This window comes from Parus major, chromosome 11, assembly GCF_001522545.3.
Source record: "Parus major isolate Abel chromosome 11, Parus_major1.1, whole genome shotgun sequence".
NCBI classification, from domain to species: domain Eukaryota; kingdom Metazoa; phylum Chordata; class Aves; order Passeriformes; family Paridae; genus Parus; species Parus major.
Genome location: NC_031780.1, coordinates 15,587,844 through 15,615,459, shown reverse-complemented (window position 1 = coordinate 15,615,459; position 27,616 = coordinate 15,587,844). Strand labels below are relative to the sequence as shown.

Sequence of the window (27,616 nt, the reverse complement as noted above, 5' to 3'; positions counted from 1 at the left end):
CCTGCTCTTCTGATAGCAGATTTGCATTATAATGAGTTCTGTAGCAGACTCCAACTTACTTAAACCCACTCACACAGCCCCTCCCAGCAAGTACCAAAGGCAAAACCACAAGAAAAAAAGCAAAACAAAAAAGCCAAGCCAGCCTGCAGACTCTTTTCTTTAAAAATTAAGCTAAATGAAATGGTGATAGTGTCCTTTATCAATAACCTACTGGTAAAAATGCATGTCAAAAATGTAGAATCACAGAATACACTGAGCTGGAAGGGGCCCACAGAGCTCATCCAGTCCAGCCCCTGTCCCTGCAGACCCCCCAGCAATCCCCCTGGGCATCCCTGGAGCGCTGTCCAAAGGCTCCTGGAGCTCTGGCAGCCTCCTGCCCATCCCTGGGGAGCCTGGGCAGTGCCAGCACCTCTGGGGGAAGCTGAACCTTCCCTGATACCCAACCTGAGCCTGCTCTATCTGCAGGGAACAGAGACTGGAGCTGGGCCCCCAGTGAATCTCCCCTCAGGAAATGGATCATGCAGACGATTCAGGATTCCCTTTCCAAAAGCATTCACTCCTGCCCAGAAGGGGTGAAAAACATTTCAAAAAATGAGTTACACTTTTTACCAGACAGAGCTTTGCCAGCACTTCCTGCTCTCCCCATCCCTTGAAGACAATCTAGTGACCCTTGCTTGCTTTTCAAAAAACTGCCTTATGTGCTTTGGTACAGGGTGGAGTCTAAAATCTGGTGTTTCAGGTAAAGGCAGATGTTTCCCTGAGATTCACAGGTTTGAAGTCCTAGGAAATGATACTCCTTCCGACACATCACTGTCCATAGTTTACTGGCCAGCTCACATATTCTCAGACCAGCAGGAGCTACTCTTTCCCTGTGCTGCACTGGCAGTAGGAGCACAGGTGCTGGATTTCAGTGCCCTGAGCAGAGAGCAGGGAGGTGACACTGGGAGGTGACACTGGGAGGTGACACAGAGCCCCAGTGTCTGCCCTCTCCAGTTCCCTCCCCAGAGCTCCTGCAGGTGCCACTGCTGAGTGCTGGGGACACCTGAGCACGGAGGAGCAGGGCCAGGGGTGCTCCACCCTGTGCCAGGCATCACCCCCCGTGCTGCAAACCCCCAATGACACTTCTCTATCACACAAAAACCGAGCTGTTTTTACATCTGAGTAAATGATGTATAAAATGAAAGGATAATTTCCTTTTATAGCTCTTTGCCAAGCTCCATACCACACTGCCCAACCTGCAAACAATTTATTCTCTAAGAAATGTCACTAAATAATGACAAGGACTTACAGGTCAAACTGATTTACATTATATAATTTAAATGTCATTCCAAGAAGACCTGATGGCATTTTGAACAAATAATCTCATTTATTTTTGAAGCTCTAAGCTTTCAACAAGTTAATTACAGCTGAGCTAATGGGTAAACTAAGCACTATATTACAGTGTAGGAACCTTTTCTTTACCTTACACTTAAGGATTTAGAGAATTATATAAATACTAAAGAATAACTCATTAAAAATAAAAGGGTTTTACAGGAAGTACTTGCACGAGCTCTGAAAGTGGTAGTAATTCTTTTAAACTGCTAAAGAATTATTACAAGCTGGTTTTAGGAAGCACTAAGGAAGAAATGGCCAGCATTGCAATTACAGGTTACATCATTAGAAATAAAATGGCTATTTCTAGTAAAAGTCCTCCAGAGTTGAACCCTGTAGTTGGTTTTCAAAGCTGTAAAATCTGACAAGTCTCAGATTATTCCTTTACTAGTGCCTGAGTATGGTACAAATCAACAAAGTGAAAGGATTTGAGAAAAGGAGATTCTAAGGAATATGCCATGATAGAATTTTTTTTTTTCCTTTAAAAGAAAATCTTTTTATTTGCAGAATGCAATATTAAAATATCACAGATTTAGCTGCAGATGATAGGCAGTAAAGCATATTCGGTTACACTGTCATGGTTCTTTTTTTTCCCTCTGGTTTGGAAAGACTGAAAATTGCAAAAATGGAAAATGACAGCCACAAAGAAAGAACAACAAGATGTGTTTTTGTGAGTCCCAGCTTCAATTTTATGCATGCAGATAATGCTCACATAAATGAGTGCACCTACACACGGTTGGTATAAACCTACTTCTCAGGCACTCACAAGTTCATGCTGGAATTTACTCACATGTCTGTCCAACAAAAGCCCAAGAACGGTAATTTACAAAAAAAAAACGTGTAATATTGCCTTTAAAGTCTGGAACATGTGTTGATTTCAGTGTGATTACACTTGAAAATCAGAAGTGTAAGTAATAAACTTTAAAGCTGGCTTGAAATGAAAATATAGCCATTAATATAAATTAGTATAAATTACTAAAGAAAGAACCACCATTGAAACATGGGTGTTTAATTTGCATAACCTTAGGAGGTTTTTGGAAATTTGTGGGGTTTCTACAAATATGCAAATTTGCCTGCTTGTCCCCACACCTGGTTCAGGTAGAGTTGGCATCCAACAATGCTCTGCTGAATCTCAGTCTCAGTTAACTTTTCCATTGTTCTGGCTGTTGCCCAAGATTTCTAAGAACTTCTTCTGTGAGTTTTAGCAACTGCTATTGAAATATTCCACAACTGTAGACAGATTTCCCCTTTAAAGGCAGAAGACATTGCTTCTTTAACACTTACCAGGAGCAAACAGAGTAGGGAAGTTCACGCTATTGATTTGCTCATTCTACTGATATTCTTCCCCATCTCTCAAATGAGCATGTTGTTCCTGTTGTCTTAGGGAGAAAGACCAAAACTAAGAATTTTAATGTACCTCCCAGCTGGGAACAGAGCTGTGAACTATCCCTGGAGTACTGGATTCTTGACTTTTTGTTGAAAAAAAGCTAAGAAAATGAGATGGTGGGTAGGAAAAAAAGCAGAAGACTGGGATATGCAAGATCATTATGCAAAAAAATGTGCTCTGCAATTGTACAGATACAAACCAGTAGATCTTCCTGAAAATGCTATGGCAATTTTAGTGAGGGGAAGAGTAAGAAATGCATCTGCAGACACTTCACAGGGGACAGACTAATAGTTGGCCATTATTCAGATTGTATATTTGGACAAGTTAATATGCATTTAGAGTTAAGCGGACAGAAGGGTTTTCTTGTTGTGGAGAGATTGCAAGACAGATGAGTTCTTCCTAATTCACTGCTATACATGACAAATTAGAGCTTTTCATACTGAGTTTTAATAATGAATGATTAGTTCCTGACACCAGCCTTGACAGGTCATTAACTACAGCACAACTATCAAGTGTTAGTATAGTAAAAGTGTTCCCTTACACATCAAACTTAAGAAAATCTGTCCCACTTTGAGAAACTTACCATAAATTTTGTTGACTGGTATTTAAAGCATAGATAATTAACTCTTCTTCCCAGGAATAATATTTCTAAATACAATAAATTCTAAGTAAAAAAATGCTCCTCTGTAATTGTCTGTCATGACTTGGAATGAAGAGATGACAAGCACCAGTTTAGCATTCTCAGCACTAAGAACACATGAAAAATTACTCTCATTGGAGCCAGTCAAATCCAGTTCATGGCTGGGAATAACTCCACATGCATATTTTATGTATAAATCTATATATAACTCTATATATTGCACACAGGAGACCTGAACTATCAGACATTTACCATCTTTTAATAAAACAGTAGTGCTAAATGGAACTGGCTGGTAAACATTAGTCACAAAAACATGTCAATAAGGCTGCAAAGATTCTAAATGATGGAAAAAATCATGGCCTGCTTTCAAAATAAGTCATTGAAGGCTTGTAATATATTTTACTCCTAAATTACTCCTTCTAGTTTATGGATTAAAGAAATACAACATTATGGAGTGTAAATATGTTGCTATGGGGAGAACAGCCTGGGTGACTGGTTTCACTGAAGTTCATTGCATATGAAGGAAACACTCCAAGGAAATACTTCAAACAGTTCAATATTTAATGTGGTATATTCAGATTTACTTTCAGAATGTTTTCCTCTGTAACATGAAACCAATTTTCTTTTTTTAAAATCACTGCTGGAGTTGCAAATAAATACAAGTCCCAGGAATCTCCCTGTTTAGAAACTTAACTTGAAAGTTTTTCATGGTTACTCTATGTTAATAGAGAATGTACCCCTTCAGTCCACAGCCCTCCAGAGAACATCCTTCCTGGCCTTTTTTCTCAGCATCTTCTACATGCAGTATTCCAAACTGTTTCCACCTAAAAAATACCCTCCTATGCTCTGTGAGAAAGCAGAAGTGATGAGGTGGGGTTAGGATGATTAACTCACACCCCTCAAAGACTGCACCTATGCTTAGACAAGTTCAAGTTCAATTAAAAATATTTTGCTTACAGTTTGGAACACATGTTGGGATTAATTCTAACAAGCAGAAACAACTTAGATTGTTTTAAAGTCCAGCAAACAGACTGCAGAGTATGAATCTTCCAGCACTACATCCAAGCTTTTTAACATTATGGAGCCGAGAAGGACATAGGTTGGGCAGGGGAGTAAAATGATTTCACTGCAGGGGTCTATTCATGTAAAGAAGTAGCTATAATATGATGAGAGAAGCCTGACACCTCCAAATTTACCTCTTTTGGCTGGGAAAACTGTGTCCTTAAGAGAGCAAAGGGATCAGCTGGTTCCCTGATGCACATGGAACACAGCAGTGATACTGAACACAAGCACAGAGCTGCTCTCCACAGCTGCTCATACCCAACCCCCCTGATAACCCACCCACCCTAACCATCCTCACAGGTCACCAGAGTTCACTGCTGAGCTGTGACAAATAAGGAGAACACTATAACTAAGAACATTAGATCTACGCAAATAGCATTTAACTGAAATAGAGAAAAAATCCTCTTACTTAATCCAGTTCATCAGCTCCACTGTGTCTGGGTCATAGAATTCTCTCAGCTCTGATAGTTCATCCATTATTCCTGGCCAGAACTAAAATGGAAACAAAATAGAACAACCTGAAGACAGAATGAAAAAAACAAGTTCTGGATGCTGAAATGTATTCCTCTTAGCTGGCAAATAATCTTGTCCAGCTCATGGCTAAATTGCAAGACACAAATGTATCTAGCTACCCCTCCTAGGAAGGAGAGGTGTCTGTCACTGCAGGATGCACACACAGTTTCAGAGTTTGAGATCTGCAGCCCCTGCCACATGACCAGCAGGACCAGAACTGCCCATTGCCAACGATGACAAGAGAAAGAAAGGCCCCAGGAATTAACATTAAGTTTGGAAAGGAAATATAAAACAAAATTTAAAAAGGTAGGAAATCTGTAGCAGAAGTAAAGGTTATTAGATGTGCTGTGGATTCTATTAATGGTATTTCAGAAGTTTGCATTAGGAGAGAGCCACTGAATGCAAAAAGAAAACTGAATGACAACAACCCATTGACCATTGGGGGAAAGCATTTCAAAATTTACTACAAACAAAGAATACCTAAATCAAATCTGGAGGAGAGAAAAAAAGGATTGAAACTGATTCTGAAAAGCTAAACCCTCCTGTCCAAAAAGCTGAGGGAACAATGATTTATTAAGGGTTTATTGTTTAAGCCAGTGAATATTCCAGGGCAGGAGGGAACAATTAAGGAAGATAATGACAATGCTAATGACAGATTGCTGTGCATCAGTCTTTACTACAGAGGATGTTACAGTGAAACCTATTCCAAACCTGCTTTCTTTAGATAATAATGACTGCTGGTTTGAAAACTGAAACACTGCAGTAAAAGTCTAAGAAAACCTACCTGATAATCTAAAAAGCCATTAATCATCCATTTATATAATGCTCATCCAAGAATTCACAAGCAATTTGAATGTGGTGCTGCTGAGCCCCTTAGCAAGCACAGGCAGTCCTTCACTGAAAGTGTAATTACATGGCAGGACTGGGGGCAGGGGCTGTAACTGGGCCAACAAAGACTCTCACCGGTGTAACTGCTCACTTAAAACCCTTGTTCAAGTACTCCTGGCCTCTCCCAGGTGGAGCCATGGCAGCATCACAACCCTGGAGAAGCTTTGGGAAGTACAGCAGTACAACAGATGTATTTCTGCTTTTCAGAATCCCCAGAGATTAGTGAATTCAGCTGTTGTGAAAGGAGATTGTGGAGTCTGATAATGAATAAAAATTTCCTCTCTTCATTACTAAACTGCCCTGGATAGCTACACATTCTGAGAGCTTGGAGTCCTTCAGAGTGGAGACAGGAGGAACAAGCTCTGCTTTGCTTTCCAGGCAGTGAACCCTGCCCTGTAACCTCCTGAGGAACAGTGGCACAGCTCCCGCTCGGTGCTGGGGTTATTCCATGACATTCACTCTGGAAAGGCTTTTTAAGCCACAGTACTGCAAGTTTCGAGTGAGTACAAGCAGTTTCCACTGCAGGAAAATTTTGTCCATGAGGCTTGATATTATCAAATTGAAAAATTTCCAGGTAGCACTACATTTGATTAGTAGAACCAAGAGAAAACTAAGGTACTTCAGGAGCTCCAAATACAAGAGAATGACAAATAAAAAGTAAAACATATGATAATATGCACCTGTAACACTGACAGAACTTTGTCTTCTAAATCAAGTATATGTCAGATGGAGAAAAAGTCTGGTGACACAGAAGAGGATGAAAGAATAGATGGAGCACATCAGAGATGTAACAAACTGCTCAGAAGAGTGAGGGAAATGAGAAAGAAGTTTCCAACTTGTAACAGTGCCTGTCTCTGGGGTCAAAGTCTTCAGGAAAAGAAACCAGTTGGTTGTCAAGTGGCTTAAATTAGCCCAGAACTGAAGCTGTTCAGTACAGCCAAAGACTGCTCAGACCATGGGTGTATGTTGCAATATGGGCTGTAATAAATGTCCATGTCTGGAGCAAAAGGACTTGGCCACGATGAAGATGAAAATGCAGCTGGAGAAATAACAGGAACAGAGAGTTTAGTATTAGGGAGAAATCAAGATTATTTGGCAGTCCTTGGAATTAGAATGCTCAAGCTCAGGAGCTCACCTTAAGTGCCAACAATTTATTCAGGAATGATTGACATGCAAACCCAAATTGATGAGCATTATTGTGAAGTTACAATGAATGTAGATAAAGGTGAAATCTACCTACAAAGTGTAGGAAGTGAAACATAAATACTACTTGGTACTGCTTTATATATGTGCAGTGTTATCTGCAGCACAGCAAAAGTAGGCATGGAAATACTTCAGCATTTTCACTTTATCTGAAAGATGTTTGCACTGTAATAATATAAACAGAAGTACAGATGTCTTACAGGTCTCAAAACATCCTGTACCTGAAATCTGAAAGAAACCCAGCATTGTAGCTGCATCTGCATTTTAATAAATTATCGTTCAAGTGATGTATTTGGGGCTGTAGTAACCACATGCTTCAAAAGAGGCTTTCATTAGCTTATTCAGGATTAAGTTAATAATCCCATAAAAATCCTATTTTGAGGAACTGCATTGAAGAATAGCTCTTCTGACAAATGTAACAGATAATGAAACACCAAACTGCCCTCCTACAAATTCAAGAAAACCAGTCCTGATGGCCAATTAACTTTGTGGTGTACAGACAAACTGCCCCTGCAATCTGAGCAGTCAGTGACTGAACAGATAAATTCTTGTCTGGGAAAGAGGAAGGTAAGTAATTCTCTGTTCCAGAAGTCTCCTTCCAGTGTCTGTTTGAAAGGTTTTAGAGAGAGAATATAAAACCACATTCTCACAGAAACAATGGGTACTTTCTGGATCTCTCTGTAGGAATTCTTGTCTGACACTGCCAGGGCACCTGAGACAACAGCCTTGTGGGTCCCTTCCAGCTCAGAATATTCTGTGATTCCCTCAGGCTTCTCATCAACTCTTTCAGCTTTGCAGAAAAGACCCACATAGAGACCCACTCTTCTGGTAGCTCAACTGCAAGAACTGACTCAGGACAAAAAAAACACTGAAAGGTGATGAATTTCTCATTCCTACTGAGAAATTTTAAAAATAGTATTTTTAATGTCAATAAAAAATATTTCTCCTCTGTTTAGCAGAAACATGAAAATGATGCTTTTCAGGCAGACTGAGCACAACTAATGACTGCTCTAAAGTCCATGGAATCAGTGGTTTCTGTTGACTCCAGAATTGAATCTGACAGGATTTAGGAACTTTACATCTGCTCATGAAGAGTGGAAGGAAAATTATTCCTACTGAACTGTCACATTAGACTATTGGGATGTCATGCTCTTGGTATCCCCCATGTCAAAAGAAATGGCACTGTCATATTCAGAGATGATGAAAATGGTAAATGACTTCCAAACATCCCAACAGTGGACAAAAAAAAGTCCTTTAATAGAACAATATGACAATTTAAGTGAAAAATTAAGTATTTTCGTACTTTTTGTTTCAGAGGGGGCAATGCAATACTGGAGTCAACTCTATTAGCAGCTTTCTTAACTGCTTCATTACTGCCTTTTGAACTGTAACAATGAAATTAATATTGTGCTTTTCTGAAGGGAATTATTTAACAGACATATTTTCATCTCAGATTAGTTATTGCAGAAACAAATTCTACATCAAAGCAGACTGGATTTTTTGTCTTTGTGACTACAAGTTAAAAGAATGGTTTGCCCATTAAATCAGTGTTCTAAATCTCACTGCTATGACAGACTGATAATCTGGTAGATGTTATTGATTTAGGTATGTTTCATGCATTTACATTTAAGTGTTTGACAATAATAATATTCTGTTTCTGGAACAGACAGAAGACAAACCAGGTATTTGACCATTTAGTAATTCTGTACTTTTAAACTTATAAGGCACAGCAGTAAAGATTATGATTATTTCTGCTCCTAAAATAAATCATTACACAATGTGAAAATCTGCATATTATCCACAATTTAGTTAAAAACAAGAGACAACTCCCATTTCCATAAAATTATGCATTTAAATAACACCTTCTACTTACACTTAAAATCAGATAAACACCTGTATCTATGAACAACTCCTCAAGATCAAATAAGCCAAACTGATCCTTCACAGACAATTTCAGAGGCACAGCTATCCAACTTTTTAAAACTCAGTTACAATTCTTCTATGTAGGTACTAATAAGACAACACCCTTCTAGGAGAAAGGAAAAATTTCATGCAACTAAAAAATGCCACAACATTGGGAAAAAAAATTCTTACCTTAAATGAAATGTACAGTAATGTAATTATTGGTACAGAATACTTAATCACCTGTGTCTATGAGAAATTGAAAAAAAAATTGGTTATTTTGATGATACATTTAATAGAATTAATTTTTAATGTATTGATATCTGAAATATTTAACATGCAGTGGAATTTAATATATTGGATTTTAAGCCCGTATTCTGATTTTATTTTCAAGTAAAACCCTAATTACAGACCCATCACAGAAGATGGATTTATATATTTCAATCTGTATTCTACAAGGTAGAAAACACTGTCATTCAATATAATTGACTGCAAAGGTCTTCTCAGACTGCTGATGACTTCTTAATATGGAGACTTTTTCAGTAAAATTGTGGTTATTTTTCATACCCACATCTATATTGCCATCTAGTGTATTCCAATGGAATTGTTCACTATAGAAACCACCAGAAAATCTGTTTTACTTACTGAATTTATACAAAGGTAAGGCAGAGACACCTGGTTTGAAAGAACTACAAACATTCATCCCTGAGCCTTGACTTTAACCCAGTCCAAAGCCCAGTGGATGAAATGCTGAGTGCAGTGCTCACCCTCTGGGATGTGTAGAGATGGAGACACTTCAGGACGAGTTTCCAAAGCTCCGTACTGCACAGGCCAAAGGATGCAAATACACACATGTGGGACGTCCAGAGGTACTTCATCCTGGAAAAACACAAGCTGTTCATCATCATCTGGAGCTCTGCAAAGCTGCCTGTGAGACCAATTAATGTCTAAAGAAATGCTGAAGAGTTTTCTTGGACTTTGAGGCCCCTGAAATAACTGAGTACAGGACTGACACTGCACTTTGCTACATGCTCCTGGGAACATCTCTGCTCCAAAACTTCCATTCTTTATGGCAGAATTTTGGGAAATGCCTCAGTCTACAAGTAGAAACACACCAGGGAGAGAAAGAAAGTTCATGATCCTATCGTGACCTACTTTGTGGTCAACATATTTCACACTCTTAAAAAGTATACTCAATCATCTAAACAAGGCCTTAGTAGAATCACAAAAATATACCTCATTGTGCTTAATGCCAGACATCCAAAAAGAACCGTGTGAACTAAGCTGTAGGCAGCATCAGGCTTCAGTGTTACTGTATATTCTTCCATTTTTGCCTTTAACTGGACTTGATTTGAGCCACTATTTTAAGAATAGAACAGTGTTATATTAAGTTCTGTAACATGTTTCATATAATTATCTGCATTTAAAAAAGCACCAAATCTTTCTGAGGCCACAAACAACAACCCACACAGACACCTCAGAAGGGCACAGATCAGCTCTGGGACCTGCCAGCAGAGATGCAGTTACAGCTCCTGCTCCTTCACACAGATCACAAAGCTCAGCACAGACTATTCCTGCTCATTTCTGGGCAGCTTGAGGACAACCCCTGGGAAATGTGATTTGGAGTGCTTTGACCAGGGAAAATGGGATGAACTAAAGAAACTAACATAGTTTTAGATAAAGACATCCTTTGTCTGCTTTCCCTCATCCCAAAAAACGCAACCAACATTATACAAACTGCAAAACTTCAACAGCAAAGAACTTGACTAAATCTAGGGAAGGATGTTCCTCTGTTTACATTTTTAGCTCCAACAGGAAGTTACTTATTCTGTCTGATTTCTCTGTCACACACCCCACTCCTCAGTAGCTGTACAAAGCAATCCTGTATTTGCTGCTGTGTTCACCTGTAAGTTCCTCAGCCAGCTGAAGAAAACTGACAAAAATGTAAATTATCTTAAAACTGTATTTACCTGAGGTTTCGAAAGGCAACAATTACAGCTGCTACTGTCAGAAGGAAGAGAACAAATCCATAGACGTAAAAAAGTAATGTACTGGAGAGTCTTGAAAAAGTATTTAAAGGTAGTAACCCAAAGGCTTCTTCACAAAGATACAGGTTAGCATCAAAATCTCTAAAAAAAAAAAAAAATAAAGATCTTTGTCCATCATGTATTTCATAACTTGATGTAAATATGGATCAAAGTTTCCTTTTTTCCCCAAGAAATTATAAAGTTACAGTTGTGCACATTATTCTTAGGGCAACTATGACATAAACATGAGGTAAAACTCTGATTTACTGCACACATTTGAAATAAGAACAACCCGAAGGCTTCAATTAAAGAAGTCAAACACAAAAGTAAAACTGCAGCTAAATCGTACCTTGTTGCTCCAAATCCAAATTTTGCTTTCAGGAATTTGAATATATGCTCATCTGACTCAAGATTAAGAATTTTCTACAAAGTGGGGAAAGATAAGAGAAATTATATTTTAAATATCAAAACTGTCACACAGTAAAAAGCCTTTTTCATCATTTAAATGTAACTGTAAAGCAACACAGCCTTACTAAAATTGGTGCTTCCCAATCAAAGTATTCAATTTAAACTGCATTCATTGAAAAGAAAATTCAGTGAAAAACTTTGCAAATGCTCAACAGTATAGATCTACAACTGATATAAAATTACAGGTGAGCTTCAAGTTAGCACCAATTATTTGGTGTTAATTTATGAAGTTTTCAAATTCACATATCAAAGATTAGCAAAATTATCTTTAATTTCTAAAATGTATTTTCTGAGATGCAGAGAAATCTCACTGCAGTTTTTATTTAATGCTGTTCCTGTACATGGTTAACAAATAGCTTTTAACATAATACAATGTACAATTTTTGAAAAATTATTTGCCTACCTTAATGAATTTATTTATTAGAAGAGTCAAACACAAGACTAGTAGAACATGGAGGATAAGTTTCCCAAGTCTACTAAGGAAGCCACCCTTTTTTAGGTTTTTCTACAAAGAAGAAAACATTAATATTTCAGTCCTTTTTTTTTTTTTAATGTATTTGGATCAAAAGCATCACAGGCTATTTGAAACAACTGATCTGCTACTCCTGAGCAGCACCAAATGTGGATTAGAGTCATGTAAGCAAAAATGGATACAGAACTGAGTAGCCAGAATAAATATATACCTCTTGCACAATCTGAAGGGACAACTCATAAAAGCTTTGATCTGGCAGAGTTTTGGAAGCAGCCAAACAGCCTTTCCTTGGCAGCAGCCCTATTGTACTTACAGAACTTATTCTCCACAGTATTGTGTGCCTTTTGAAATGCCTACTCATTACACCTTCCACCTGAACAGGGCACAGCTATCTCCTGGCTCTGTCAGTTCACAGGACTTGGAGCAATTTTCCAGTTACAAGCTGCAGATCCAGAAGAGTGCTCAGAGGCAGCTGGGAATAGGTGCACACAATGGGAATGGTGCTGTAAACTCCTTCATTGTGTCACCAATGCCAGAATCAGAAAAAAAGAGAACTGTAATTACAGTAAAAAATCCCTAATCTTTGAAAGAAACAGTGGATTTCAGAAAGCTGAACTTGACATGAGCCTAGTTGTCCTAGTTGTTACAGATAATTTTGTTGGAGGCAGATCCATAAATTCAAGCCAAGTCCTGCTGAAACAGGTGTAAAGTCCATTTATTCTTTTTTTTTTTTTTTTTCAGGATCCAAACTGCAGCTGGCACAATCATTAATGTTAATAGCAATCATGGAATTATGATGTCAGATGTGCTTGGTTAAGCTGCAGTTAATGTAATGGAATTCATTATTTGATCAGGCAATGTTTGGGTTGGTGTATGCTATAGTAATTTCTCTAATTAGTATTAGCAAATTAAAATTATAATGCATCTAAATTACTCATTCACACACAACAACAGATATATATATAAATACTCTTTATTTAGTACTACAGAAATATTTTGGTACCTACCTGGATTGTTCTTGCTATTAAGACAGAAATATTAAAACTTATAATTAATGATCCAAGAATCATAGAATTGAAGAACTGTAGGACACAGACCAGCAGTAATCCAGAAACCTGAATGATATAGAGCCATGTAACCTGTAACAATAATGAGATTTTTATGTCTACAAAACTTTACAGTCATTGCTGCTTTTCTCTGAATATGCTCCATAATTTATTTCAGCATCAATTATTTTTGCAAAGAACATATCATCTTGCAGTAAATCATTACATGTAAAGCCATTACTGTATCCTTTTTACATTTATGTCCTGAACTACTTAGATTAATATTTTATGCCCATTTTATACTTAAGGAAGCCTGATCCTATAATCAAGCAGACAAATCACTGCAGTTTGCGGAAAATATTAATTACTTAATATTTGGAAGATGTTTTTATTTTCTTTCATCCAAAAAGTGCTTCTGTAGCCTCTGTGATATCTTTATGACCAAAGAGTTATGGCTCAGTGCAGCTCAGCAATCAAACATCACCTGCTTTCTCAAACTTTTCAGTAATAATTCAGTATAATCCCTTCCAGGTTATGCTAAATCATTATCAGTGTTCAGCTCAAGGTAAACACTAAATCCCAGCTGATTTTCTGACACAGTGGTACCAAAATGTACATTTTACCTCACACAAAGACCCGAGTTCAGTCTTGTGGTGTAAATCAGTGTCAAAGAGCCCAACAAACTCCAACAATTCTAAGTAGTGTTTTTTTGAAAAAGAGTGCAGACACAGTGGTGTGGTGAGTCTGTTTTGGAATAACTCAGGATGAAGTTGGTAGTTTGCTGACTTTTAAGGTAGCTGACCAGCCACATTAGATGTTGACTTCAGCTTCCAGTTGCAGATAGAATGAAGAGTTCAGGAATTTACAGTAAGCCACATTTATCTTCATATGCAGGCACCACACTCACTTTCAGTAAAATTAATACAATCAGTTAGGTTCAAATTTAAGATGAATTTACATTAATTGCTCTTCATCCTTCTGTAACCTTTCTTAAAGTTAGAACCTTTTTCAACCAGTGCAAGCTTTCACCATGCCTAAAATGATCCTGGTAGAATTTCACAGCAATGCTAATGTCAAAGACAGTGTTTTCATCTTCTACAGTACATTTCTGTTTTGTAAGATTGACTGTCAATGATCCCTGACCTTCTTAGTAAGACTTGTTTTATTTTCTGGCTTATCCAGCTCAGCAACACAGCAGGGGCAGTGCTGCTATTTCATGGTGAGTGGCAATGCAGGCAAGACAACTCCTTCTCCTCAGCAACCTGGTGTTCTGCATCCTCCTCCTGTGTACAGAGCTTGGCCCTGACTGACAAATGAGGATGCACAATGCTTGAGGAAAAATTCACACATTGCTTTGACTTCAGCTCACACAGATTTCCTGTGGTACTTTTTTCTTCTGGCAACTTTGAGAGGCCATGCTAAAGCTGTGGTATCAGATCAACTGTTAGGATGGTGTTTGGAAATATCAAATAGTGTCTACACAAAAGTAGACAAAAATGAAATAGACATAAACTATGTTAAAGTGAACAAAAATCAGAAATAGTGTTGTTTTCATCATTCACTTTTACACTTGCAGGGTATATGCACTGTGATTACTTCAAAGCACCAGGCACACTGTATAATTTTATTACTCTGGGCATCCAGGCCACTGGTTAGGAAAACATCTTCACAACTGTTGGCATTATGAAGGCAAGGAAACAAACGAGGTTATTTCCGAAGAGAAAGTTACCTTTGCTGTGGGAAGCATGTCCAAGCAGTCCAATATGAATAGTGCCAATGCTTGTATCAGCATCATAAACTGGTTAAATTGCCAAGTCAGGCTAAAGAGAAACGTTGCTATGAATACAGCCATGAGTGTGAGCCTCTGGAAGGAAGTTAGTTTTATTTTACTTTATGGTTTTCTTCCTTAAAACACAAAAAATCAAGCAAAAAAAAACCAAACCAAACAAACCCAACCTTAATCTGGTGTTATTTTAAAACCACTTTTAAAACACTGAATTTTCTAATTGCAATAACAACTTGGAGGATAAGAAGCATTTTATTAGAGTTACAAATTCTTGATTTATGTCTGTGTTTTACCACTGTAATACCATTTTCAAGAAAACAGTGAAATCTCAGATAGTTTCAGCCCCCAGACTAAAATGCAATACCTGTTTTACTGTGGTATAAAATTATAATGTGGTATAGCTGTTACTTGATCAAAATGAGGAGTAGTGACTTAAGAACTGCTGGTCAAGGAAACTGTATCACCCATTTGCTTTAATTCTTGCAGATCAGGGCAGTTTTCTGTTACTAAGTTTATTGTGCCATACTTGTCAGAAATACTCACTTCTTGAGCAGGCTGTAAATGAGTTCTGAGTAGGTATGTGATGGCTGCTATCTGAACAGCAAAGAATGGCAGTGCCCAGTTCTCCCTTAAAGGAATGGTGAATTCTACCCTTGTAGTATCTACCCTGTACAAAACAGAGAGTTTCACACATTTAAAATCTAGCAAACACTTGGTGACAGACAGCTTGCAATGACAGACATCTTTGTGCTATTTTAACTCCTTATTTATAAAAATGGAGTCTCTACACTCCAGTTCCTTTAACACACCTGCCTCTGAAAATAAACCACTATGAAGGTTCTGCAAGTTATCCATTGTTTTTGCATCTCAAATGATGTACTTCAGCTTCACTAACATGAACTAAACTATGGATTACATCTTATCCATGAAGCACAGCATAGGGTAATTTAGAAATGATAAATACACCTCAAACTAAAAGCACTCCTAAAATCCAGCTTGTGCATTTCCACACCATAGATCATTTACTTAATTTTTTGGTTTGCAAATGCACATGTAAGAATAAAAACAGAATACAATTTTCACTGTGATTCCAGTGACTTGAGTTTGAACACAGTTTAACTGCTTATGAGCTTTTGGTCATTTTTTGAAGCTTTTGAACATAAGAAGTACATGATGGAATAACTCCCCAAAGAACAGTAATTTGCAAAACCTGATTTAAAAGTTAAAAACAAAGAAAAATTATTCTTCTCCTATCCTATCCTGGTGTAGAGAAAATATCTGCTGAAAGGGCAAGTAAGCAACATATCTGAGAGATGCTTAGCTGGAGGAAGAATGCATCTAAATAGAGTTACTCAGTAGCCTCAGATGTAATTTATCTGGACAGAAAGTCTTTTTCCAAATCCATTCCATGCACTTATTATATTGCATAAAGGAAACAAGCTCTCATTGTTCACCATTTATTAGAAAGATGGACAAATTTGCTCCAAATATTCTGTAAATGGAAGAGATGACCCCATGAAAAAAATGTGTGAAATACTGTACATTGCTTGTGGCTTTTAATTACTTTTATATTTGGAGAAAGAAACATCTTGCCTCCATACACCTGTAATTATTCTGTAGTGGATGTGCTTGCAGATAAATTCCTTTAGAGCTGCTCATTAACATATCAAACGTTTCTGGTAGAACCAAGACTGCAGTTTTATTTTCTTTCTGTTTACAAGCCAGTGTCACCATTCTTAACTCCATGCCAGCAGCTTAATTCTGGCATAAAGCCAGTTCTTGGATTTTTATCTCCAAACTGATAATTCTTCAAGTGATAAGGCACTAGAACCACTCCAATTACCACATTTTTTATCCGAGGCTTAGTGCAGGAGATGGCTACAGGAATAAGGGGAAAGAAAAGCTGAACTTCAGATCAGCTGAGGTTGTGGAAGGAAGCCCTGGAGGCAAGTGTGGGGCAGTGATAAGACATTTGAAGGGCTCTTGTGCAGATGTCTTTAACACCTGAGAGATCCTAGGCTGGAGAAGACAGAGCACATCACCTACAGCTCCAGACACATCAGAAAGATGTAGTCCACTTTCAGAGACCAATTTAAAACAAATTTTCTACTCAAACTTCCTGAACCTTTAAAAACCCACAACTCATTTCTGATTATTTTCTAATTATTTTTTGTTATCTAAACATTTTTTCCATTTTCTGGCTAACTGGAGAGCGGCCTTATAGTTTCATGTTTTGTCCAATTAATCATGCATTTAAAGCTTTAATGTCTTACCTTTAAAACTAGGTACAATTTTAGAAAGATTGAATGTTTAATCTCACTTACCTGTTTGTAATATACCAGCAAGCTGCCAACAACCCTGAAAGCCATGTTCCACTAAGAAGCCAGCTTGTTACATACAGAGCAATGACATAAACTGCCTGAAGTCCAAACAAAGTGTAGATATAAAAATAAACAGGCTCTAGGTATTGCTGTAAAACACAAGAATACTCATGTTGACATTAAAACACTCATGGAGGGGGGAGTTATACTTAGTATGAATTAGGTTTTGCTTTTACAAATTAAAAAGGTATCAGGAATGTTTCTAATTAGAAAATATCTACAAAGGGGAGCTATGATTCACTGCGTAATCTTCATAATGCACTTACAATCTAAAGCCATAAATAAATGCCTACCTGAATTGGAAGAATCCTATACAGAATGCTGAGAAACACCTCCTGGTAAACATTCATTCTTTCAAGTATGTTAATTGTCCTCACAGATTCAGTTTTATTGTCATATACTAAACCATGTAAACCTTAATGATAAAGAGAAATTGAAATAGGAGATTGTCATTTTCCTCCTCCATCTTCATTTGAACAGTGAATAACTTTTTCAAAGGTATTTTAGGATCTCTCATCAGAAACTGCAAACTTTGAGTCAACGATTCAGAACATATTACCTCTGAATCAACATGACCTTCTGAGGTCTTCAGCTTCCCTGCTTCAAATGTGACTCACAGTGCTAATTCAAGTACTATATATTTAGTAGTGTATAAAACATTTATTTTTATACTTCCATCCCCAGCATAGAATCTGTGGTACATTCTGGATCCTGAGAACTGTTCTTGGCACTACTTCAATCACAGGTGAAGTTAATACTGAAAAACATGTAGTATAAGCAGAATTGCTAGGGAGCAACAGCTAAATATCTAGAAAACATGAGACTGTCTGAGAAAGCCCCATCACTGTATATGATTCCCTTGGAAGCTGCTCCTTGTGTCACTTACTGTCCAGGAATACAGCAAAAAACATTGCCCCTTCCCAGAAATAGCTCATAGCTCAAAATAAACAAGAGAACAATAAAAAAGAGAAGAATAAAAATGAAAGTAATAAACTGAATAAACCACTAAGCTGAAACCTTAACAGATATGAAAGTTGTCCCTCAAAGTGATTGCCTTCATCAGCATGTGAAGGTGTGGCACAGAAACCAATGCATCATTGTGAAATTTATTATGTCCATAACTTAGTGGCTCCCTGGCACAGGAACAGAATAAATCTGTCTCCAGTACAATTGTTACACTATCTTTCATAGTTACAGTATGCCTTGTTCTCAATTATATTGGGAAAAAAACCCAACCAAACCTACAAACAGTCAGCTGCAAAACTTACTTTATAGTTTACAATACCTTGCTGTATGGAAGCAGCCTGAATCATCTGTTTGTAGTAGGAATAATAAAGTCCACACTCGGTTCTGAATGAAATTTCTCTTTCAACCTCCTGCAAGTGAAGTTCAACAGTAAATTCACTTTCCATCTGCTTTTCACCATCATGCAAAGCTGCCTTCAATTCCTGCTGCACCAGGGAATTGACCTCCAGAGAGTCTCAGTCTTTGGCTTTCACATTCTAAGCAACTTAGTGCAACTAAAGGTAGACACACATTGACAAATTAGGGTGAGAGGCAAACGGCTGGGGTGTAAATGACTCTTTTAGCTGGGGAAATGTGCATGTTTTTTGTGATTCTGATATGCTGCTTGGAAATATTTTGGGTATTTCACTATTTTTTTGTAGTATCACAAGCTTACATTGGCACAGTGGCCCACAGCTGGACTGTAAAGCTGCATGTCTGTGCTTTGTGCATTTAACCTTTTCTCCCAGATGTAGTTATTCCCCTGTGCTCCATAGCTTTGCCAGCTCAAGGCTCCATTAATTCAGTGTGCTATGTGGGGGCTGCACTGTAATGCCAGGGATATTTCAGCTGGCAGGGGATGCTGCTGCCCACTTGTTCAACACTGCTTCTTGCAGGAAGCCAGCTGTCATCACTCTCATTCTTAAATTACAGGTGAAAGGAAAAGGGACTCTTTACTTGCCTTTAGGGCAGGGTGAACTTCATATTTCTAATTAAAAATGTTCAAATTATTTGAACTAGGTACACTTCAAACCAGGTACATCTCAAACTATGCCTTCTTCTTGGCTGATACTGCAGCAGATGGAGTCTGGTAAGATCTGATAGCTGTCTGCTTTGGAATGCACTTCCTTTTGTTACCTCATTAGTTGTGAAGACCTAATGAAATTTAACAAATCCACAGCTTTGGGCAACCACATTAAAACAAAGATGGCATAAACAGCCAATCTGATGAGAACTAACAATCAACTTATACACAACTGTTCTATTAGTGATTTTTTTAGTAGTTTGTATAATAACATCCCAGAAAATGTATCTCCTAAACAGTAAGTTAGAAAAGGTCTTTATCCAGTTAGAAGAAGTTTATATTGAGATTTGAAAATCCAGTGAAATCCCTGTATGTGGTATATGCAAGCCACTGAAAAATTGGTATGATTTATAAAAATAACCTTATGAATTCATCTTTCTGTACAAAAGAATCTTACTGAAACAACAGAATATTACTTTTTCAGAGACTTTTATGAATGCCATTCTTGTTAATGCAACCTTGCACAGAACCCCAAGACTTTCAACTTCTTATACAGTCCCAACTCTTATGCTGGAGCAGAATCAATTCTATTTCACAGCAAACATAAAGCTCGACAAAAAACCCTGTTCTTTTCTCCTCTACTGCCCAGTACAGGTTCTTATCTCAAAGCATGTATTTTACTGAAGTCAGCAGTTGACAAACCAATATTAGCTCTGGCCTGAGAAAAGTCAATAGATAAAACCACAACTGATTCAATCTAAGTTCACAATTAAACTCTCCAGCTGCCCTGTGACATATAAATCATCATCACACACTAAGGAAAATGAAAGGGCTGGATTTTGAACAAGCTCTACTTTCAAATTCTTCACTACTGAAAAGTTTTCTAATATCAAAAAGTGGCTGACTCTTAAATGCTCATTAAAAAAAAAAAAAAGAAAAAAAAAAGGAATGCAAACATTTGGAATTTATTAAGGGGGAGAGAGGAGTCACAGAAGGGGATCTAATTAGCAAAAATGCATTCAAACATGATTAATTTGTAATCCTGGCACCAGCTGTATTCAACCAAATGCTATACTTTATGAGACAAACACTAGTGAGTTTTACATCTGTTTCATGCTAAGATAACATCTGTTTTATTCACTCAAAATACTTTTCCAGTTCTACAGCAATTTATACTTTTCGTAGCATTCCACGTCAATAAAAATCTACAGACTTATGGGTAAACATTGTAAAAGCACATGCCTATCTGTCTGGATATTCACTTTGTGAGGCTGTAACAAAGAAGTTATCACTGTTCCAAGGGAAAAATAAAGAACACTGCCCTCTGGGACACACAGAGAGCTGCTTGTTATTTCAATTTATGCAATTGTATCCTAATAATGTTAAGCATTCACAACCAAATACAAAGGACTTTCTCTCAAGGGCAGTGCAAAATTTTAGAGCTTATGATTCCTCCAACTCCTTAACCAAGTCCTTCAGAATGCTGAGCAAGCAGACAAAGTCTGAGATGAGTTTTTCTATAAATAATGAGCATAAATAAAGCTCCAATTACTTTTCTTTTTTTTTTTTTGAGATAGCTAAAACAAAACTCGTATAATTGGAACTATTTATTAGTTTTCCAATTGAAGACCAGGAAGATTTGAAAATTTTCTCAAGTGTACAAGTGGAAACTCAACACACAGCTGCTGTCAATGTTCCCAGTTAAGAACAAGCCTTCAGCAAATATATTTAATCCTTGGACAGTTCTCCTGGCTGGTTAACCTCAAGCCCATCTGTTTGAGTGGCATGTTCAAGATCTGATCTGATCCAGAGTAAAAGTACCCCTAACACCTTCACAGGTAACTTCTGTGGAAAACTACTGCCAAAGTCCTGGATACCCTCCTTCCCTCTGTGCCTGAACATTCACTTTGTGCAGTTCTCATGACCTGTTTCCCTGCTTTTCTTCATAGAATCATGGAATGTTTGGGGCTGGAAGGGACCTTAAAGCCCATCCAGTGCCACTCTAGGCACTATCCCAGGTTGCTCCAACCTGGCCTCAGGCACTTCCAGGGATCCAGGGGCAGCTACAGCTTCTTTGGGCAATAATTACTGGTTTATATTCAAAAGGAACAAATCAAAAATACAAGCCCTTCACAGACTAAATCCTGGCATTCTTCTGCTGAAAGACTTACAATCTTATATTTTCATTCCTGACTTCCTACAAGCAGCAATTTCATTAAAGGAAAAATCAATAACAGTATCTAAATGCTTACTCAGAAGGGGCGAAGAAGAAATGAATGCTCTGAAGTTTATAGGTTTTTTCTACAGTAATTTGCTACGTGGCCTTGGCTCATTCCTGTTCAAAGCTTCTTCAGAATCTGCAGTTGAATAAGCAATGCAATGGCTGACAGGAGAGGTGGCACCCCATTTTGTTATTTGCATAGCAGATTCTGTTCCCAAAAGATGCTACACTGCAGGGGCAGCCACTAAATTGCTACTGAAAATCACTGAAAATAGACAAGCCATTTCAGATGTGTTATGCCAGAACATTTACAGAAAACTGAGAATGGTTTTTTGGATAAGAAATCTGTTTTGACTTCCACCATCACAAACAGAAATGTTTGTTGGTTTAATGTATATGAGAAGGGATTCAAAATTTTTTCTTCAAAGTCATTTGATCAAGGTAAGAGATTATAACCTGTGATCCCTGCTGGAAGGGGACATGGACACAGCTTCTGACTGTCATGATATGCTGAATCTTTTCTATTTTGTATTTTTGGTCATTCTTTCAGGAAGTCTTGAAATAAAAAAAGAAATGGAGCAATTATGTACCTCCTTCATTGCATAAACCACTCTTCAGGATGTGCTTTTTCAGTTTTTCTGGTAAGAAAACAATTGTACATCTTTCTCCTGTGACCATGGCTAATTGATAATAGCAGGCACATTTACCAGCAAACAAGAACAAGACTCGCACACAGAGCAGCAGCTGAAATCAATGCACTGTTGAAAGCCATATTCAAAATACAGCAAAACAGTTTAACAACGACCAGACAGTTTTTCTACTTGGGTGAACCATTGCTGGAAGACACCCAAAACTGAACTGGCTTTCGATGAATTACAATTGAAATTACAGAAAGGCAATCACTGCAAGTGTGTGTGCAAGTCCTGACTCCAATTATTTAGGAGTTAGGAGTCATGACTTTGCATAATAATGTCTTTTTACTTCCAATTTTTAGGGTTGAGTACAACTGCATACTTTTTAAATATGCAGTTGTAGTGTTCATGTATCAGTAGGGTCTTCAGAACAAAAATTTCACCTTTTGCACCTAAAAGGTGCAGGAACAATCATCTGCCTGGTGCAAAAGCATCAGAAAAACACTACAGACCTTCTTCAAAGAGAACATATATATATTACATCTCTGTATTAATTAAGTTGCTACACAGACCCTTCTGGGCACAAATTCTTATCACCTGACCAATTGTAGCTTATTGGATGAAAGGAATGAAGCTCAGAGAAATAATACACTGCTATATATTTTTGTATCAGATTTCAGCAACATAAATCCTCAAATTTTCCCCATTTACAGCCAATAGAGGGTGACCCAAGTTAACAGTTTAAAATATATGGGAGTAGAAGTGATTTAGAATTTTTCTTTTCTATGTTGCAGAGCAGTGGTGATGCTCTACTGTATTTCACAGGCATGGGGATTAATAAAACACTGGATGTGTGTTTGTAATGCATCCATTTATTCTATGTTATGTTTAATAAAAATATAATGAAATGAGATCACCCCTGCATTTCACTAAGCAAGGCATGCAATCATTGTGGGGCAAGGATCAGACTACAGTTCTCCCTTCCGAGAATCTGGGCAGGGGTATGAACTAAAATAAAACTTATTATTTTCAAACTTTTGGAAAGTTCAGTTAATATCTGCAAAACTATATGCTTTGGCCAAACTATAAAATGTTAGAGAGAAAAAAGCAAATCTTCCACTTATTTTCCATGTAATTTTTGAGGGTCTTCTCTTTCTTAGTATATAGTATGTGCTGTAATGAAAAGATTAGCCAATTCAGAAGTGCTGGAAAACATGCACAGACTCCTGTAGAGACCACAATCCTACACACAGGCATAGAGACATCTGTGGATTGTTTTACAGATACTAGGATGAGCCTTCCTGCCTCAGCTTTGCAGGAAATTTCAGACTCTTCCTATGCAGTCTTCCCATATTACTCCTAAAGCAGTATGTTATTTAAAATGAGCACTGCAGCCAGATCATATACCCCTGAAGACGGAACACTGTGACACCAGAGAGTGTCTGCAGCTCTTTCTCCTTTACCCTGCTGGTAGATGAACTTAATGCTTTTTAGAATCTTTCCATCCAATTGGCTGAAATTGTTCTTGTTGCAGTGTTACCAGCTATCCATCACCTCCATGGGATGAAACAACAACTACAGAGACACTAGAACTCAGACTACAAAACTAGAGGGGTTTATTTCAGCTTTGATATCTAATGGCATTCTAGTGTACTTAAAATGAAAACAGTAATTATCAAATAAAACGACTGCTTCACCCATTGAGGGGACATCTTAATTACAACTACAGCACTACTTATTTCAGTGAACTCCGTGCTCCCCTGGGTCAGTCTGGCAGAATAAAGAAGATTTATCCCTTATGTCCATACACTGCCACAAGCCCATGCCTGCTTGTACTTTGAAATGTACAACAGCCTGAAATGATTCACTACTTGCTTTTGGAAGGAAAAGGCAAACCCAAGGTGCACCTTCAATATATTGTGTACAATCTCTATATAATCAAGGGAAGATAATGGTGGGTACAAGCCAGTATTATATGTATAATACAACAGCAATTGCTGCAGCAAATGCAAATTATTTGTATTAGGGGAATATAAATGTTTCTGGGGCACAAAAAGTGTGTAGAATAGAAAAGACATATTGCAAGGCAAGTATTCCAGTTAAATATATGTACTCTTTGAACAAGACAATACACAGACCTAGCAGAATGGATTTTAGGCATCTGAAAGGAAAATGACTCACCTGATCTTTTCTCTGGTTAAATTTAGCTGTGGGTACAGCTGCATTATTTTCTCTGCAGTGATTCTACGAATAGTCAGTCCTAGGTCTTGGGAATGGTTGGGTTTACATTAGTGAATGGCAGAAATATGTTTTGAGGTTTGCACATTTAGGATGACATGATATAAAATTAGTATTGAATACTAAGAGACTGTCCCTAAACTGTATTAACAATACCACAGTGTAAATACAATTCAAGAACTGTGTGCCAAGACTTTGCATATTATTTCTTTACCTATTGGTTTTTATTTTAATTTTAGATTGCGGTGGATAAAAGTAAGATGATTATAGAAAAACATATAGTAAAATGCTGAAATTCTACTGTAGATAAAGATTAATTTTTGGAAGAACCATAGCTACAACTGAGACAGGAGCTCTCTAGCAATATTTTTAGAGAGAAAATTGGGGACAGGTATTTATAGAGCTGATGAAGTATGATGGGAAGGGAAGCACAGCCTTTTTTAAATTGAATTTTTAAAAATGAAATATTCTGGTATTGAGCGGGTTACAAGATAAATACACAAAGAAATGAAATTTCAACTAATTCTCATATTAATGCTCCACAAAACTAATGATGAAATTAGGAAAACAACTGTTACCTTGATATTGGAAAACCACAGGTCATTTTCATGCAGTGTAGCCACATAAACAGAAGTAAGAAGTCCAACAGAGATGGCAACAATTCCACCAACAGTTATTGAGAGTATGTTCCACACCTTTCCACCTGGAGGATCTTGGAAGAAAAGTATTTCAGTCTGTACTTGTGAAACGTATTATTGAACCTATAGAGATTTTGGAAAGCCATTTATCCACTGCCTATGCCAGTACAGTTTACATTCTGCAAGTAACAGGACACCTGGTTTTAACACATCTTTATGGAGATGTGGTTTTTATTTTCTCATATAGGAAAATCAGAGTATTTTATTTACATACAAAGTGAAATAAAGTGTGCCTTAACTGGTATACTTTAAATATAAGAACATCATGATCCTATACAAGTTTAGCTCAAAGCTATAGCTAATTTGTAAATCTGAATTGGAATATCACCCAGAAATTTTTAAATTCAAGCGATACAAGATGACTGACGACAAAGTAAGAAATTCACATCTCCCTCACAGGTCTAAAAATAGTTGTGTTTTTGGGGGGTTTGCTCAGTTTTTATAAAAAAACAACAGTGAAGGTTCAGAAGCCTCATTAAATACCCACAAAGAGACTGAAGAGCAGCCAAAGCAGCCTTTGATGATGGATGGTGTCATGCCTGGAATTGCAGACGGCTCCTGCTGACACCAGAGCAAGGTCAGGGATGGGATGACGGCAAAGGAAGGAGGTGTCCCGGGTACCTCCAGGCCCCCACTGTGCACTCACATTCCTGGGCCTTGAGTTTGTTGGGGTTCTCGTATTTTCAGTGTTAATGTAAGGTTTAATATGGATTAGTGATCTGGAATTTTATCTTTGAAATGGCTATTTTATACTGTGAGTGACATCCACTTACGAGTTGCAACTATGCAATTCCATGGAACCGAGGGCTAGGCTACAGGAGAACTATGATCACATGCCCTTTTTGTATACAGCCTAAGTGTGTTTGTGCAGAAACAACAATGGAACTTTCCTTTCATCTGCCCAAATGCAGAGAAACATTTAGAATTTAGATCAAAATATCCCTTAAAATAAGTTAATCTAAAAATCCCCCCCAAAACAAGGAACTTTGTCAGCTCTAAAGCTATAATTCCATACAAAAATGTTGTCAGAATTTCATTATTTAAACAGATCCTGGAATTAAGACACTTAATGACTCTCTTTTAAATTTACCTAACCAGTGGCCTATAAATTAAAGAGCAAAAGTCTGCAGTTAAATTCAGATTTCATATGCAACCTGCCTATTTTTAAATACACTTCATCAGTTGTCTTCAAATCCTTTTACATTACCAATGATTTGGACTGGGATTCTTTCAAGAACTTTGGATCATTTTATTTGGCTACATACAATCTGATAGTGTGTCACCAATAATAAATTGAAAAAGTTCTTCTCACCAATTCAAATTAGGATTTAAAAACAGAGATAAGATTGACATGCAGCAATCTGCATGAGACCCTCTGTCTCATCCAATTCATTTTGGTGATATTCAAGTATGGAAATGCATTTGGCACATACTCATTGTTCTGACCAGAGCTTAGGACAGATCAAAACAAAACACTGCTAAAAAGCCATAATGTCACTTTGTTTTTCATTACTCACCAGGCGGAATTTTCCCATCAGGCTTTACGTTTGTCTCCTCTGAAGGCTGATCTTCAGCTGCTTCTGTGCCTTTTCCAACCCTTCTCTGTCTTACGGTTGTCATCATGTCAGTCACTTTAATTCATTATTCTTCAGCCTGACTCCTAAATGGACACACACAAGCAATGCATCTTCCTACCCAAACAGTCACTCAATAGTGTATAAAATATGTGAAAATAAAACCACATCTCACTGACATCACAGACTTTGACTTCTAGAACTCCACTGCACATAACATCTATCTTAACAAAATGCAGCATTTTTCTTAAAATCTGTACCACTCAGCAAATGAAAGTACAGAAAACATTGTCTTAGAATTACAAAGACTAACCTTCACCATTTTACATACTCTTGAACAGGTTTTCAGAATTATTCATTATTTTGACTGCCCTCATTTTTTAGCCCTTGACTCAAAACACACACCAGCCTCCCCTTTTTAAAAAAGTCTGAGCTCTTCAAATTAAAATTAGTCTTTTCGGCGTATTTTAGCTGGGCGTATCAAATATGAATTTAAATGCTGGCTTTGAGGAAATCCCAAAAAAAAAGGGGGTCAAGAGATGCAGAAAACGATGCCAGAGAACACTCGTGTTACAAAAAGCTAGAGACAGCATTAAAGGAACACTTGATGTTTTGACGCACGGTAGGATTTGAGAGCAGCACAAGAGCCAGAGCTCGGCCGGTCCGTGCCCGCCGGTACCCCGGGCTCCGAGCGGCGCTCCCGGCGGGCAGGGCCGCCTCACCCTCGGCACCGACCGCGGCACCCCGGCAGCAACAGCTGCTTGTGCTCCGCCGCTGGAGCCGTGCTGCTGCCGGCAGCGCTGCAGGGAGCACGCCTCAACCGCACAACTTTGTTTAGAGCTTTTGCAGCGGATTAGCTTCGCCTTCTCCTCACACACCTGGGAAAACGCACGGGCAACTTCGCCAGCTTACGCTTCGGAAGAGCCGGTTTGCAGCACACCTGATAATGCATTAACAAAGGCAAGATGCTCATCCCCACCCCGCTCGGTGCCAGCGCTCCTGACGCGCCGCTGCCGCAGGTCCCAGCCCGGCCCCGCTGCCGCGGAGAGCCGGGCCCGGGGCAGGGCCGGGCCGGGGC

General features: G+C 38.0%; 1 protein-coding gene across 6 annotated transcripts in view; it reads right to left on the bottom strand.

The window, feature by feature from the left end:
* Positions 1 to 27,521, bottom strand: part of DPY19L3 (dpy-19 like C-mannosyltransferase 3) — a 33,638-nt gene extending 6,117 nt beyond the window's left edge. The window contains exons 1-17 of one of the 6 annotated variants that reach the window (XM_015639928.3): positions 27,417 to 27,521; positions 26,482 to 26,624; positions 24,845 to 24,978; positions 18,432 to 18,522; positions 17,440 to 17,561; positions 17,090 to 17,235; positions 15,309 to 15,432; positions 14,709 to 14,843; positions 12,941 to 13,072; positions 11,865 to 11,966; positions 11,343 to 11,416; positions 10,937 to 11,095; positions 10,203 to 10,325; positions 9,734 to 9,845; positions 9,159 to 9,215; positions 4,870 to 4,952; positions 2,656 to 2,750 (exon numbers count right to left, since the gene is read on the bottom strand). In XM_015639928.3, coding sequence (XP_015495414.1) covers positions 2,702 to 2,750; positions 4,870 to 4,952; positions 9,159 to 9,215; positions 9,734 to 9,845; positions 10,203 to 10,325; positions 10,937 to 11,095; positions 11,343 to 11,416; positions 11,865 to 11,966; positions 12,941 to 13,072; positions 14,709 to 14,843; positions 15,309 to 15,432; positions 17,090 to 17,235; positions 17,440 to 17,561; positions 18,432 to 18,522; positions 24,845 to 24,978; positions 26,482 to 26,587 — 1,749 coding nt within the window. In that variant the 5' untranslated portion in view covers positions 26,588 to 26,624; positions 27,417 to 27,521 and the 3' untranslated portion in view covers positions 2,656 to 2,701. Of the gene's footprint in view, positions 1 to 2,655; positions 2,751 to 4,869; positions 4,953 to 9,158; positions 9,216 to 9,733; positions 9,846 to 10,202; positions 10,326 to 10,936; positions 11,096 to 11,342; positions 11,417 to 11,864; positions 11,967 to 12,940; positions 13,073 to 14,708; positions 14,844 to 15,308; positions 15,433 to 17,089; positions 17,236 to 17,439; positions 17,562 to 18,414; positions 18,523 to 24,209; positions 24,295 to 24,844; positions 24,979 to 26,481; positions 26,625 to 27,416 lie in introns of those variants that run through there. The other 5 variants (XM_015639923.2, XM_015639926.2, XM_015639927.2 and 2 more) reach the window with 5 other exon arrangements.
* Positions 27,522 to 27,616: the final 95 nt, after the last annotated feature.